Source organism: Bufo bufo, chromosome 4 (genome assembly GCF_905171765.1).
Source record: "Bufo bufo chromosome 4, aBufBuf1.1, whole genome shotgun sequence".
Lineage (NCBI taxonomy): Eukaryota > Metazoa > Chordata > Amphibia > Anura > Bufonidae > Bufo > Bufo bufo.
Window position 1 is genome coordinate 628,932,004 of NC_053392.1, and position 12,734 is coordinate 628,944,737.

At 59.5% G+C, this 12,734-nt stretch overlaps 1 protein-coding gene across 3 annotated transcripts in view; it reads right to left on the reverse strand.

Moving 5' to 3' along the window:
• Window positions 1–2,171: 2,171 nt before the first annotated feature.
• Window positions 2,172–12,734, reverse strand: part of CMTR1 (cap methyltransferase 1) — a 57,014-nt gene continuing 46,451 nt past the window's right edge. For 2 of the 3 annotated variants that reach the window (XM_040430788.1, XM_040430789.1), the window contains exons 23-25: window positions 3,874–3,986; window positions 3,598–3,706; window positions 2,691–2,853 (exon numbers count right to left, since the gene is read on the reverse strand). In XM_040430788.1, coding sequence (XP_040286722.1) covers window positions 2,691–2,853; window positions 3,598–3,706; window positions 3,874–3,986 — 385 coding nt within the window. Of the gene's footprint in view, window positions 2,854–3,597; window positions 3,707–3,873; window positions 3,987–12,734 lie in introns of all 3 variants that reach the window. The other variant, XM_040430787.1, reaches the window with a different exon arrangement.

Below are 12,734 nucleotides of genomic sequence, written 5' to 3' on the forward strand. Positions count from 1 at the left end.
ACAACTCCCAGCATACACAATCAGCTCTTCTTGTAACTCCCATAGAATTGAAAGGAGGATTCTGGGAATTGTAATTGCAGAACAGCGGGAGGTTGCTGGTCCTAATGCATGGGGTTTGCAGAGCAGAGTCCGGTCTGAGGAATCAAGTTACATCATGTGGGCGGCCGGGTGTGTGTACATCATTAACCTGGAGAAGAGATGGCACCAGGTGCACTGTGGGAAGACGGCGGCCTGGTCTGAGGAATCAGGTTACATCATGTAGACAGCCGGGTGTGTGTGCGTCACTTACCTGGGAAAGAGATGGCACCAGGTGGCCTGGTCTGAGGAATCAGGTTACATCATGTGGACGGCCGGGTGTGTGGACGTCACTTACCTGGAGAAGAGATGGCACCAGGTGCACTGTGGGAAGACGGCGGAATTGTCTGAGGAATCAGGTTACATCATGTGGGCGGCCGGGTGTCTGGGCGTCACTTACCTGGAGAAGAGATGGCACCAGGTGCACTATGGGAAGACGGCGGCCTGGTCTGAGTTATCAGGTTACATCATGTGGACGGCCGGGTGTGTGCGTCACTTACCTGGAGAAGAGATGGCACCAGGTGCACTATGGGAAGAAGGCAGCCTGGTCTGATGAATCAGGTTACATCATGTGGACGGCCGGTGTGTGCGTCACTTACCTGGAGAAGAGATGGCACCAGGTGCACTATGGGAAGAAGGCGGCCTAGTCTGAGGAATCGGGTTACATCATGTGGACGGCCGGGTGTCTGGGCGTCACTTACCTGGAGAAGAGATGGCACCAGGTGCACTATGGGAAGACGGCGGCCTGGTCTGAGGAATCAGGTTACATCATGTGGACGGCCGGGTGTGTGCGTCACTTACCTGGAGAAGAGATGGCACCAGGTGCACTATGGGAAGAAGGCGGCCTGGTCTGAGGAATCAGGTTACATCTTGTGGACGGCCGGGTGTGTGCGTCACTTAGGGCTCTTTCACACTTGCGTTGTCCGGATCCGGCGTGTACTCCACTTGCCGGAATTACCCGCCGGATCCGGAAAAACGCAAGTGAACTGAAAGCATTTGAAGACGGATCCGTCTTCAAAATGCGTTCAGTGTTACTATGGCAGCCAGGACGCTATTAAAGTCCTGGCTGCCATAGTAGTAGTGGGGAGCGGTATACTTACAGTCCGTGCGGCTCCCGGGGCGCTCCAGAATGACGTCAGAGCGCCCCATGCGCATGGATGACGTGATCCATGTGATCACGTCATCCATGCGCGTGGGGCGCCCTGACGTCACTCTGGAGCGCCCGGGGAGCCGCACGGACGGTAAGTATACCGCTCCCCCGCTCCCCACTACACTTTACCATGGCTGCCAGGACTTTAGCGTCCCGGCAGCCATGGTAACCATTCAGAAAAAACTAAATGTCGGATCCGGTAATGCGCCGAAACGACGTTTAGCTTAAGGCCGGATCCGGATCAATGCCTTTCAATGGGCATTAATTCCGGATCCGGCCTTGCGGCAAGTGTTCAGTATTTTTGACCGGAGCAAAAAGCGCAGCATACTGCGGTATTTTCTCCGGCCAAAAAAACGTTCCGTTCCGGAACTGAAGACGTCCTGATGCATCCTGAACGGATTTCTCTCCATTCAGAATGCATTAGGATAAAACTGATCAGGATTCTTCCGGCATAGAGCCCCGACGACGGAACTCTATGCCGGAAGACAAGAACGCAAGTGTGAAAGAGCCCTTACCTGGAGAAGAGATGGCACCAGGTGCATTATGGGAAGAAGGCGGCCTGGTCTGATGAATCAGGTTACATCATGTGGATGGTCCGGTGTGTGCGTCACTTACCTGGGGTACGGATGGCACCAGGTGCACTATGGGAAGAAGGCGGCCTGCTCTGATGAATCACATTACATCATGTGGACGGCCGTGTGAGTGTGCGTCACTTACCTGGGGAGGAGACAGCACCAGGTCCACCTACCTAAGCCTCAAACAGACAAGTACCCCACGTCAGGGCAGTGGTGCCCCCTACTGGCAGTGCCCTCTAGTGCACTGAACAACTCACAGGATCTGATACCACAGGACTCCGCAGAGGTCAGGTGGAGTCTGTACCTCTGTGGGTTAGAGGGGGAGACACTATTAGGGGGAGGTTTTAATGATGGATCCCCTCTGCAGAACGAGGCGCAGTAATCCAGTGTTATATCCAAACTCTAGTGCTTTATTGCTGTAGGAGTGGGGTCTCCTCCCTATGATGGGGTACAAGGCAAACCATGCAGTAAAACACACTGACAGGACGATGAAGCTTCGAAGCGAGTCATGGATTGTGGGGAGAGGGGGGCGCGAGGCTGCAGCAGACTCCCTCCCCCCCAACTTAGCGTCCAGATCGTTTTTCATATTTCAATCCATTTTTGCCCCGGGAGACGACCCTGGACCTTCTGCACTCGTCTCTCGTGTCGGACGGGCAACCACATGTCATATAGAAGCGGAAAAGCGACCGGGAGCTAAAAGAAAATATATTCCACCATGTCTCCGCCTGCAGTGCAATAAATGTCTCTTTAATGAACTAGAGGGGGTCTCCCTTCCGCCTCCATGTGTCCTTCCCCCTCTATTGAGGCTTTAAGTCTGTGACAGCCGCCCCGGCGAGGGTAGCCGCTGATGAAGAGGTGGCTTGCGTCCTGCACTTCCGCTTGTCCGGTCACTACCTTTCCTCTCTGCCCCCCGAGGACAAGGGCTGGTGCATCCGGATGAACTGCAGGACGGTGTCTTTGGAGAGCTTGTCCGTGTTGGGGTCCTGTTTCTGAGACTCGTGGATCTGCACCCCCTCACCCCACTCCCAGAAGAGGCGCTCGGAGAAACAGACGCTGCAAGAGAGAGGATACATGCAAAGGTGGTCAGGACAGGCGGGATACAGCGGCCACCCCTAATATCGCCCGTAAGGGATAACCATTAGGTGGGAGTCCAACTGCCGGGACGTGAACCCTGTGGAGGCCCCAAAACGAGGCAGGTGGAGCAGTCCGACCCCCACCGGTCTAATCATTATCCCCCATCATGTGGATAGGGGCCAACTTTATCGAGCTGGAATATCCTCGAGAGAACAATGGACTTGGTTCCACAAATGTTACATTCTAACGTACTTGGTTTCAGTCCTCCCCGATTTCAAGATCTCTGTTTGCTGCTAATGAATGGGAACGTTCTAGTTGATCTGACGCCCCTGATGAAGCCAGAGGAGCTCCTGCCGCCCCCCTCTCCGGGCTGCCTGGGCTTTGTATTGTATTGTACTCCTTTCTGCACTTGTAATGATTGTGGCGTTATCAGCCCTGGGGATTTCCAGCTTTGTATTTATGGATCATTATGGGGGATAGGTCTGGGGAGTACTTATCACGGTACCCCCCCCCTCGGCACACTGTAACAAACCCTCAGCTGTGAGGTGTACAGTACTAAGTCAGGAAGTGTTTCCAGCCTCTGGATGTATTTCAGAATTTTCCCAATCACGGACAGCACACAAAGATCCTAAACTAGTCAGAACTGAAACCTAATTATTACAATTCATATGCAGAGGACTGGGATACACGCAGGGCTCCTGATGGGAGGGAGCGCACACTTACTGAAATGGTGCGATGGACTCGACTGGGAGCTCGTACTTGGACATGTGGGTCTTCACGTTGTAGAAGTATTTGCGGTTGTGGCTTTTACTGAAGGCCATGGTCCAGGGATCTGCAGGAGGACAGCAGGTATTATGGGTGGAGGACAGCGGGTATTATGGGGGGGGGGCACAGGAGGACAGAGGGTATTATGGGGGGAAGGGGAGGACAGCAGGTATTATGGGGGAGTACACAGCGAGTATTATGGGGGAGGACTTCATCAGCACACACTGCGCTCACCGTTCACGGTCTTCACAATGTACAGTCCGGATGGCACAAAGTGGCGGTCATCTCTGCCGGTGTAGGAGAGCCGCGGCATCCCACCAGAGCTCTTAATGATCTTCATCTCCAACCTAGAATGCATTATATCTGTCATGTGAAAGAAGAGGCGACAGCAGAACCAGAGACCCCAACTAGTAAAGGGATGGGGGATAAGAGACGCTGGTGAAGATTATAACCAGGTCACGACTACAGACGCTGCTGTGTCCGAAACGCGTCAACGTCCGGTCAGAGTGTCGTTCCCCTGTACATGTATTGCTATGAACAAGAAATAAAGACGAATTTGGAATTTTATCAGAGCTGGATCATGGCTCCTGCTGTATCAGGGTCAGGATTCGGGCCCATTCCGGGCACTGGACTTTCAACAAGTGGCAGATGAGCTGGAGCCGATTTATACGGGAGGGTAAGAGCCTCTGGAGGAGGGGATGGGGGAGGGTAAGAGCTTCTGGAGGAGGGGGATGGGGGGAGGATAAGAGCCTTTGGAGGAGGGGATGAGGGGAGGGTAAGAGCCTCTGGAGGAGGGGGAGGGTAAGAGCCTCTGGAGGAGGGGGAGGGTAAGAGCCTCTGGAGGAGGGGGAGGGTAAGAGCCTCTGGAGGAGGGGGATAGGGAGAGGGTAACAGCCTCTGGAGGAGGGGGATGAGGGGAGGGTAACAGCCTCTGGATGAGGGGGATGGGGGGAGGGTAACAGCCTCTGGAGGAGGGGATGAGGGAAGGGTAAGAGCCTCTGGAGGAGGGGGAGGGTAAGAGCCTCTGGAGGAGGGGGAGGGTAAGAGCCTCTGGAGGAGGGGGATGAGGGGAGGGTAAGAGCCTCTGGAGGAGGGGATGAGGGGAGGGTAAGAGCCTCTGGAGGAGGGGATGAGGGGAGGGTAAGAGCCTCTGGAGGAGGGGGATGAGGGGAGGGTAAGAGCCTCTGGAGGAGGGGATGAGGGACGAGTAAGAGCCTCTGGAGGAGGGGATGGGGGGAAGGTAAGAGCCTCTGGAGGAGGGGGATGAGGGGAGGGTAAGTAAGAGCCTCTAGAGGAGGGGGGAGGGTAACAGCCTCTGGAGGAGGGGATGAGGGGAGGGTAACAGCCTCTGGAGGAGGGGATGAGGGGAGGGTAACAGCCTCTGGAGGAGGGGATGGTAAGAGCCTCTGGAGGAGGGGGATGGGGGGAGGGTAAGAGCCTCTAGAGGAGGGGGGTGGGTAACAGCCTCTGGAGGAGGGGATGAGGGGAGGGTAACAGCCTCTGGAGGATAAGGATGAGGGGAGGGTAACAGCCTCTGGAGGATAAGGATGAGGGGAGGGTAACAGCCTCTGGAGGATGGGGATGAGGGGAGGGTAACAGCCTCTGGAGGAGGGGATGAGGGGAGGGTAACAGCCTCTGGAGGGGGATGAGGGGAGGGTAAGAGCCTCTGGAGGAGGGGATGAGGGGAGGGTAACAGCCTCTGGAGGAGGGGATGAGGGGAGGGTAACAGCCTCTGGAGGGGGATGAGGGGAGGGTAAGAGCCTCTGGAGGAGGGGATGAGGGGAGGGTAACAGCCTCTGGAGGAGGGGATGAGGGGAGGGTAACAGCCTCTGGAGGAGGGGATGAGGGGAGGGTAACAGCCTCTGGAGGAGGGGGATGAGGGGAGGGTAACAGCCTCTGGAGGAGGGGATGAGGGGAGGGTAACAGCCTCTGGAGGAGGGGGATGAGGGGAGGGTAAGAGCCTCCGGAGGAGGGGATGAGAGGAGGGTAAGAGCCTCTGGAGGAGGGGATGAGGGGAGGGTAACAGCCTCTAAAGGAGGAGATGAGGGGAGGGTAACAGCCTCTGGAGGAGGGGATGAGGGGAGGGTAACAGCCTCTGGAGGAGGGGATGAGGGGAGGGTAACAGCCTCTGGAGGAGGGGATGAGGGGAGGGTAACAGCCTCTGGAGGAGGGGATGAGGGGAGGGTAACAGCCTCTGGAGGAGGGGATGAGGGGAGGGTAACAGCCTCTGGAGGAGGGGATGAGAGGAGGGTAAGAGCCTCTGGAGGAGGGGATGAGGGGAGGGTAACAGCCTCTGGGGGAGGGGGATGGGGGGAGGGTAACAGCCTCTGGAGGAGTGGATGAGGGGAGGGTAACAGCCTCTGGAGGAGGGGATGAGCGGAGAGGGTAACAGCCTCTGGAGGAGGGGATGAGGGGAGGGTAACAGCCTCTGGAGGAGGGGGAGGGGGATGGGGGGAGGGTAAGAGCCTCTGGAGGAGGGGGAGGGTAAGAGCCTCTGGAGGAAGGGGATGGGGAGGGTAAGAGCCTCTGGAGGAGGGGGATAGGGAGAGGGTAACAGCCTCTGGAGGAGGGGGATAGGGAGAGGGTAACAGCCTCTGGAGGAGGGGATGAGGGGAGGGTAAGAGCCTCTGGAGGAGGGGAGGGTAAGAGCCTCTGGAGGAGGGGATGAGGGGAGGGTAAGAGCCTCTGGAGGAAGGGGATGAGGGGAGGGTAAGAGCCTCTGGAGGAGGGGGATGAGGGCAGGGTAAGAGCCTCTGGAGGAGGGGATGAGGGGAGGGTAAGAGCCTCTGGAGGAGGGGGATGAGGGGAGGGTAAGTAAGAGCCTCTAGAGGAGGGGGGTGGGTAACAGCCTCTGGAGGAGGGGATGAGGGGAGGGTAAGAGCCTCTGGAGGAGGGGGATGAGGGGAGGGTAACAGCCTCTGGAGGAGGGGATGAGGGGAGGGTAACAGCCTCTGGAGGGGGATGAGGGGAGGGTAACAGCCTCTGGAGGATGGGGATGAGGGGAGGGTAAGAGCCTCTGGAGGAGGGGATGAGGGGAGGGTAACAGCCTCTGGAGGAGGGGATGAGGGGAGGGTAACAGCCTCTGGAGGAGGGGGATGAGGGGAGGGTAACAGCCTCTGGAGGAGGGGGATGAGGGGAGGGTAAGAGCCTCTGGAGGAGGGGATGAGAGGAGGGTAAGAGCCTCTGGAGGAGGGGATGAGGGGAGGGTAACAGCCTCTAAAGGAGGAGATGAGGGGAGGGTAACAGCCTCTGGAGGAGGGGGATGGGTAACAGCCTCTGGAGGAGGGGATGAGGGGAGGGTAACAGCCTCTGGAGGAGGGGGATGAGGGGAGGGTAAGAGCCTCTGGAGGAAGGGATGAGGGGAGGGTAAGAGCCTCTGGAGGAGGGGATGAGGGGAGGGTAAGAGCCTCTGGAGGAGGGGATGAGGGGAGGGTAACAGCCTCTGGAGGAGGGGAGGGTAACAGCCTCTGGAGGAGGGGATGAGGGGAGGGTAACAGCTTCTGGAGGAGGGGATGAGGGGAGGGTAACAGCCTCTGGAGGAGGGGATGAGGGGAGGGTAACCGTCTCTGGAGGAAGAGATGAGGGGAGGGTAAACGTCTCTGGAGGAAGAGATGAGGGGAGGGTAAGAGCCTTTGGAGGAAGGGATGAGGGGAGGGTAAGAGCCTCTGGAGGAGGGGATGAGGGGAGGATAACCGTCTCTGGAGGAGGAGATGAGGGGAGGGTAAGAGCCTCTGGAGGAGGGGAGGGTAAGAGCCTCTGAAGGAGGGGATGAGGGGAGGGTAACCGTCTCTGGAGGAGGAGATGAGGGGAGGGTAAGAGCCTGTGGAGGAAGGGATAAGGGGAGGGTAAGAGCCTCTGGAGGAGGGGATGGTAACCGTCTCTGGAGGAGGAGATGAGGGGAGGGTAAGAGCCTCTGGAGGAAGGGATGAGGGGAGGGTAAGAGCCTCTGGAGGAGGGGATGAGGGGAGGGTAACCGTCTCTGGAGGAGGAGATGAGGGGAGGGTAAGAGCCTCTGGAGGAAGGGATGAGGGGAGGGTAAGAGCCTCTGGAGGAGGGGATGAGGGGAGGGTAAGAGCCTCTGGAGGAGGGGATGAGGGGAGGGTAAGAGCCTCTGGAGGAGAGGATGAGGGGAGGGTAAGAGCCTCTGGAGGAAGGGATGAGGGGAGGGTAAGAGCCTCTGGAGGAGGGGATGAGGGGAGGGTAACAGCCTCTAAAGGAGGAGATGAGGGGAGGGTAAGAGCCTCTGGAGAAGGGGATGAGGGGAGGGTAAGAGCCTCTGGAGAAGGGGGATGAGGGGAAGGTAAGAGCCTCTGGAGGAGGGGGATGAGGGCAGGGTAAGAGCCTCTGGAGGAGGGGATGAGGGGAGGGTAAGAGCCTCTGGAGGAGGGGGATGAGGGGAGGGTAAGTAAGAGCCTCTAGAGGAAGGGGGTGAGGGGAGGGTAAGAGCCTCTGGAGGAGGGGGATGAGGGGAGGGTAAGAGCCTCTGGAGGAGGGGGATGAGGGCAGGGTAAGAGCCTCTGGAGGAGGGGATGAGGGGAGGGTAAGAGCCTCTGGAGGAGGGGGATGAGGGGAGGGTAAGTAAGAGCCTCTAGAGGAGGGGATGAGGGGAGGGTAAGAGCCTCTGGAGGAGGGGGATGAGGGGAGGGTAACAGCCTCTGGAGGAGGGGATGAGGGGAGGGTAACAGCCTCTGGAGGGGGATGAGGGGAGGGTAACAGCCTCTGGAGGATGGGGATGAGGGGAGGGTAAGAGCCTCTGGAGGAGGGGATGAGGGGAGGGTAACAGCCTCTGGAGGAGGGGATGAGGGGAGGGTAACAGCCTCTGGAGGAGGGGGATGAGGGGAGGGTAAGAGCCTCTGGAGGAGGGGATGAGAGGAGGGTAAGAGCCTCTGGAGGAGGGGATGAGAGGAGGGTAAGAGCCTCTGGAGGAGGGGATGAGGGGAGGGTAACAGCCTCTGGAGGAGGGGATGAGGGGAGGGTAACAGCCTCTGGGGGAGGGGGATGGGGGGAGGGTAACAGCCTCTGGAGGAGTGGATGAGGGGAGGGTAACAGCCTCTGGAGGAGGGGATGAGCGGAGAGGGTAACAGCCTCTGGAGGAGGGGATGAGGGGAGGGTAACAGCCTCTGGAGGAGGGGATGAGGGGAGGGTAACAGCCTCTGGAGGAGGGGGAGGGGGATGGGGGAGGGGGATGGGGGAGGGTAAGAGCCTCTGGAGGAGGGGGAGGGTAAGAGCCTCTGGAGGAAGGGGATGGGGAGGGTAAGAGCCTCTGGAGGAGGGGGATAGGGAGAGGGTAACAGCCTCTGGAGGAGGGGGATAGGGAGAGGGTAACAGCCTCTGGAGGAGGGGATGAGGGGAGGGTAAGAGCCTCTGGAGGAGGGGAGAGTAAGAGCCTCTGGAGGAGGGGATGAGGGGAGGGTAAGAGCCTCTGGAGGAAGGGGATGAGGGGAGGGTAAGAGCCTCTGGAGGAGGGGGATGAGGGCAGGGTAAGAGCCTCTGGAGGAGGGGATGAGGGGAGGGTAAGAGCCTCTGGAGGAGGGGGATGAGGGGAGGGTAAGTAAGAGCCTCTAGAGGAGGGGGGTGGGTAACAGCCTCTGGAGGAGGGGATGAGGGGAGGGTAAGAGCCTCTGGAGGAGGGGGATGAGGGGAGGGTAACAGCCTCTGGAGGAGGGGATGAGGGGAGGGTAACAGCCTCTGGAGGGGGATGAGGGGAGGGTAACAGCCTCTGGAGGATGGGGATGAGGGGAGGGTAAGAGCCTCTGGAGGAGGGGATGAGGGGAGGGTAACAGCCTCTGGAGGAGGGGATGAGGGGAGGGTAACAGCCTCTGGAGGAGGGGGATGAGGGGAGGGTAAGAGCCTCTGGAGGAGGGGATGAGAGGAGGGTAAGAGCCTCTGGAGGAGGGGATGAGGGGAGGGTAACAGCCTCTAAAGGAGGAGATGAGGGGAGGGTAACAGCCTCTGGAGGAGGGGGATGGGTAACAGCCTCTGGAGGAGGGGATGAGGGGAGGGTAACAGCCTCTGGAGGAGGGGGATGAGGGGAGGGTAAGAGCCTCTGGAGGAAGGGATGAGGGGAGGGTAAGAGCCTCTGGAGGAGGGGATGAGGGGAGGGTAAGAGCCTCTGGAGGAGGGGATGAGGGGAGGGTAACAGCCTCTGGAGGAGGGGAGGGTAACAGCCTCTGGAGGAGGGGATGAGGGGAGGGTAACAGCTTCTGGAGGAGGGGATGAGGGGAGGGTAAGAGCCTCTGGAGGAAGGGATGAGGGGAGGGTAAGAGCCTCTGGAGGAGGGGATGAGGGGAGGGTAACCGTCTCTGGAGGAGGAGATGAGGGGAGGGTAAGAGCCTCTGGAGGAAGGGATGAGGGGAGGGTAAGAGCCTCTGGAGGAGGGGATGAGGGGAGGGTAAGAGCCTCTGGAGGAGGGGATGAGGGGAGGGTAAGAGCCTCTGGAGGAGAGGATGAGGGGAGGGTAAGAGCCTCTGGAGGAAGGGATGAGGGGAGGGTAAGAGCCTCTGGAGGAGGGGATGAGGGGAGGGTAACAGCCTCTAAAGGAGGAGATGAGGGGAGGGTAAGAGCCTCTGGAGAAGGGGATGAGGGGAGGGTAAGAGCCTCTGGAGAAGGGGGATGAGGGGAAGGTAAGAGCCTCTGGAGGAGGGGGATGAGGGCAGGGTAAGAGCCTCTGGAGGAGGGGATGAGGGGAGGGTAAGAGCCTCTGGAGGAGGGGGATGAGGGGAGGGTAAGTAAGAGCCTCTAGAGGAAGGGGGTGAGGGGAGGGTAAGAGCCTCTGGAGGAGGGGGATGAGGGGAGGGTAAGAGCCTCTGGAGGAGGGGGATGAGGGCAGGGTAAGAGCCTCTGGAGGAGGGGATGAGGGGAGGGTAAGAGCCTCTGGAGGAGGGGGATGAGGGGAGGGTAAGTAAGAGCCTCTAGAGGAGGGGGGTGGGTAACAGCCTCTGGAGGAGGGGATGAGGGGAGGGTAAGAGCCTCTGGAGGATGGGGATGAGGGGAGGGTAACAGCCTCTGGAGGAGGGGATGAGGGGAGGGTAACAGCCTCTGGAGGAGGGGATGAGGGGAGGGTAACAGCCTCTGGAGGATGGGGATGAGGGGAGGGTAAGAGCCTCTGGGGGAGGGGATGAGGGGAGGGTAACAGCCTCTGGAGGAGGGGATGAGGGGAGGGTAACAGCCTCTGGAGGAGGGGGATGAGGGGAGGGTAAGAGCCTCTGGAGGAGGGGATGAGAGGAGGGTAAGAGCCTCTGGAGGAGGGGATGAGGGGAGGGTAACAGCCTCTGGAGGAGGGGATGAGGGGAGGGTAACAGCCTCTGGAGGAGGGGGATGGGTAACAGCCTCTGGAGGAGGGGATGAGGGGAGGGTAACAGCCTCTGGAGGAGGGGGATGAGGGGAGGGTAAGAGCCTCTGGAGGAGGGGATGAGGGGAGGGTAAGAGCCTCTGGAGGAGGGGATGAGGGGAGGGTAAGAGCCTCTGGAGGAGGGGATGAGGGGAGGGTAACAGCCTCTGGAGGAGGGGAGGGTAAAAGCCTCTGGAGGAGGGGAGGGTAACAGCCTCTGGAGGAGGGGATGAGGGGAGGGTAACAGCTTCTGGAGGAGGGGATGAGGGGAGGGTAACAGCCTCTGGAGGAGGGGATGAGGGGAGGGTAACAGCCTCTGGAGGAGGGGATGAGGGGAGGGTAACAGCTTCTGGAGGAGGGGATGAGGGGAGGGTAACAGCCTCTGGAGGAGAGGATGAGGGGAGGGTAACCGTCTCTGGAGGAAGAGATGAGGGGAGGGTAAACGTCTCTGGAGGAAGAGATGAGGGGAGGGTAAGAGCCTTTGGAGGAAGGGATGAGGGGAGGGTAAGAGCCTCTGGAGGAGGGGATGAGGGGAGGGTAACCGTCTCTGGAGGAGGAGATGAGGGGAGGGTAAGAGCCTCTGGAGGAGGGGAGGGTAAGAGCCTCTGGAGGAGGGGATGAGGGGAGGGTAACCGTCTCTGGAGGAGGAGATGAGGGGAGGGTAAGAGCCTGTGGAGGAAGGGATGAGGGGAGGGTAAGAGCCTCTGGAGGAGGGGAGGGTAAGAGCCTCTGGAGGAGGGGATGAGGGGAGGGTAACAGCCTCTGGAGGAGGGGATAAAGGAGGGTAACAGCCTCTGGAGAATGGGATGAGGGGAGGGTAAGAGCCTCTGGAGGAAGGGATGAGGGGAGGGTAAGAGCCTCTGGAGGAGGGGAGGGTAAGAGCCTCTGGAGGAGGAGATGAGGGGAGGGTAAGAGCCTCTGGAGGAGGAGATGAGGGGAGGGTAAGAGCCTCTGGAGGAGGGGATGAGGGGAGGGTAACTGCCTCTGGAGGAGGGGATGAAGGGAGGGTAACAGCCTCTGGAGGAGGGGATGAGGGGAGGGTAACAGCCTCTGGAGGAGGGGATGAGGGGAGGGTAACAGCCTCTGGAGGAGGGGATGAGGGGAGGGTAAGAGCCTCTGGAGGAGGGGATGAGGGGAGGGTAAGAGCCTCTGGAGGAGGGGATGAGGGGAGGGTAAGAGCCTCTGGAGGAGGGGATGAGGGGAGGGTAAGAGCCTCTGGAGGAAGGGATGAGGGGAGGGTAAGAGCCTCTGGAGGAAGGGATGAGGGGAGGGTAAGAGCCTCTGGAGGAGGGGATGAGGGGAGGGTAACAGCCTCTAAAGGAGGAGATGAGGGGAGGGTAAGAGCCTCTGGAGAAGGGGATGAGGGGAGGGTAAGAGCCTCTGGAGAAGGGGGATGAGGGGAAGGTAAGAGCCTCTGGAGGAGGGGGATGAGGGCAGGGTAAGAGCCTCTGGAGGAGGGGATGAGGGGAGGGTAAGAGCCTCTGGAGGAGGGGGATGAGGGGAGGGTAAGTAAGAGCCTCTAGAGGAAGGGGGTGAGGGGAGGGTAAGAGCCTCTGGAGGAGGGGGATGAGGGGAGGGTAAGAGCCTCTGGAGGAGGGGGATGAGGGCAGGGTAAGAGCCTCTGGAGGAGGGGATGAGGGGAGGGTAAGAGCCTCTGGAGGAGGGGGATGAGGGGAGGGTAAGTAAGAGCCTCTAGAGGAGGGGGGTGGGTAACAGCCTCTGGAGGAGGGGATGAGGGGAGGGTAAGAGCCTCTGGAGGAGGGGG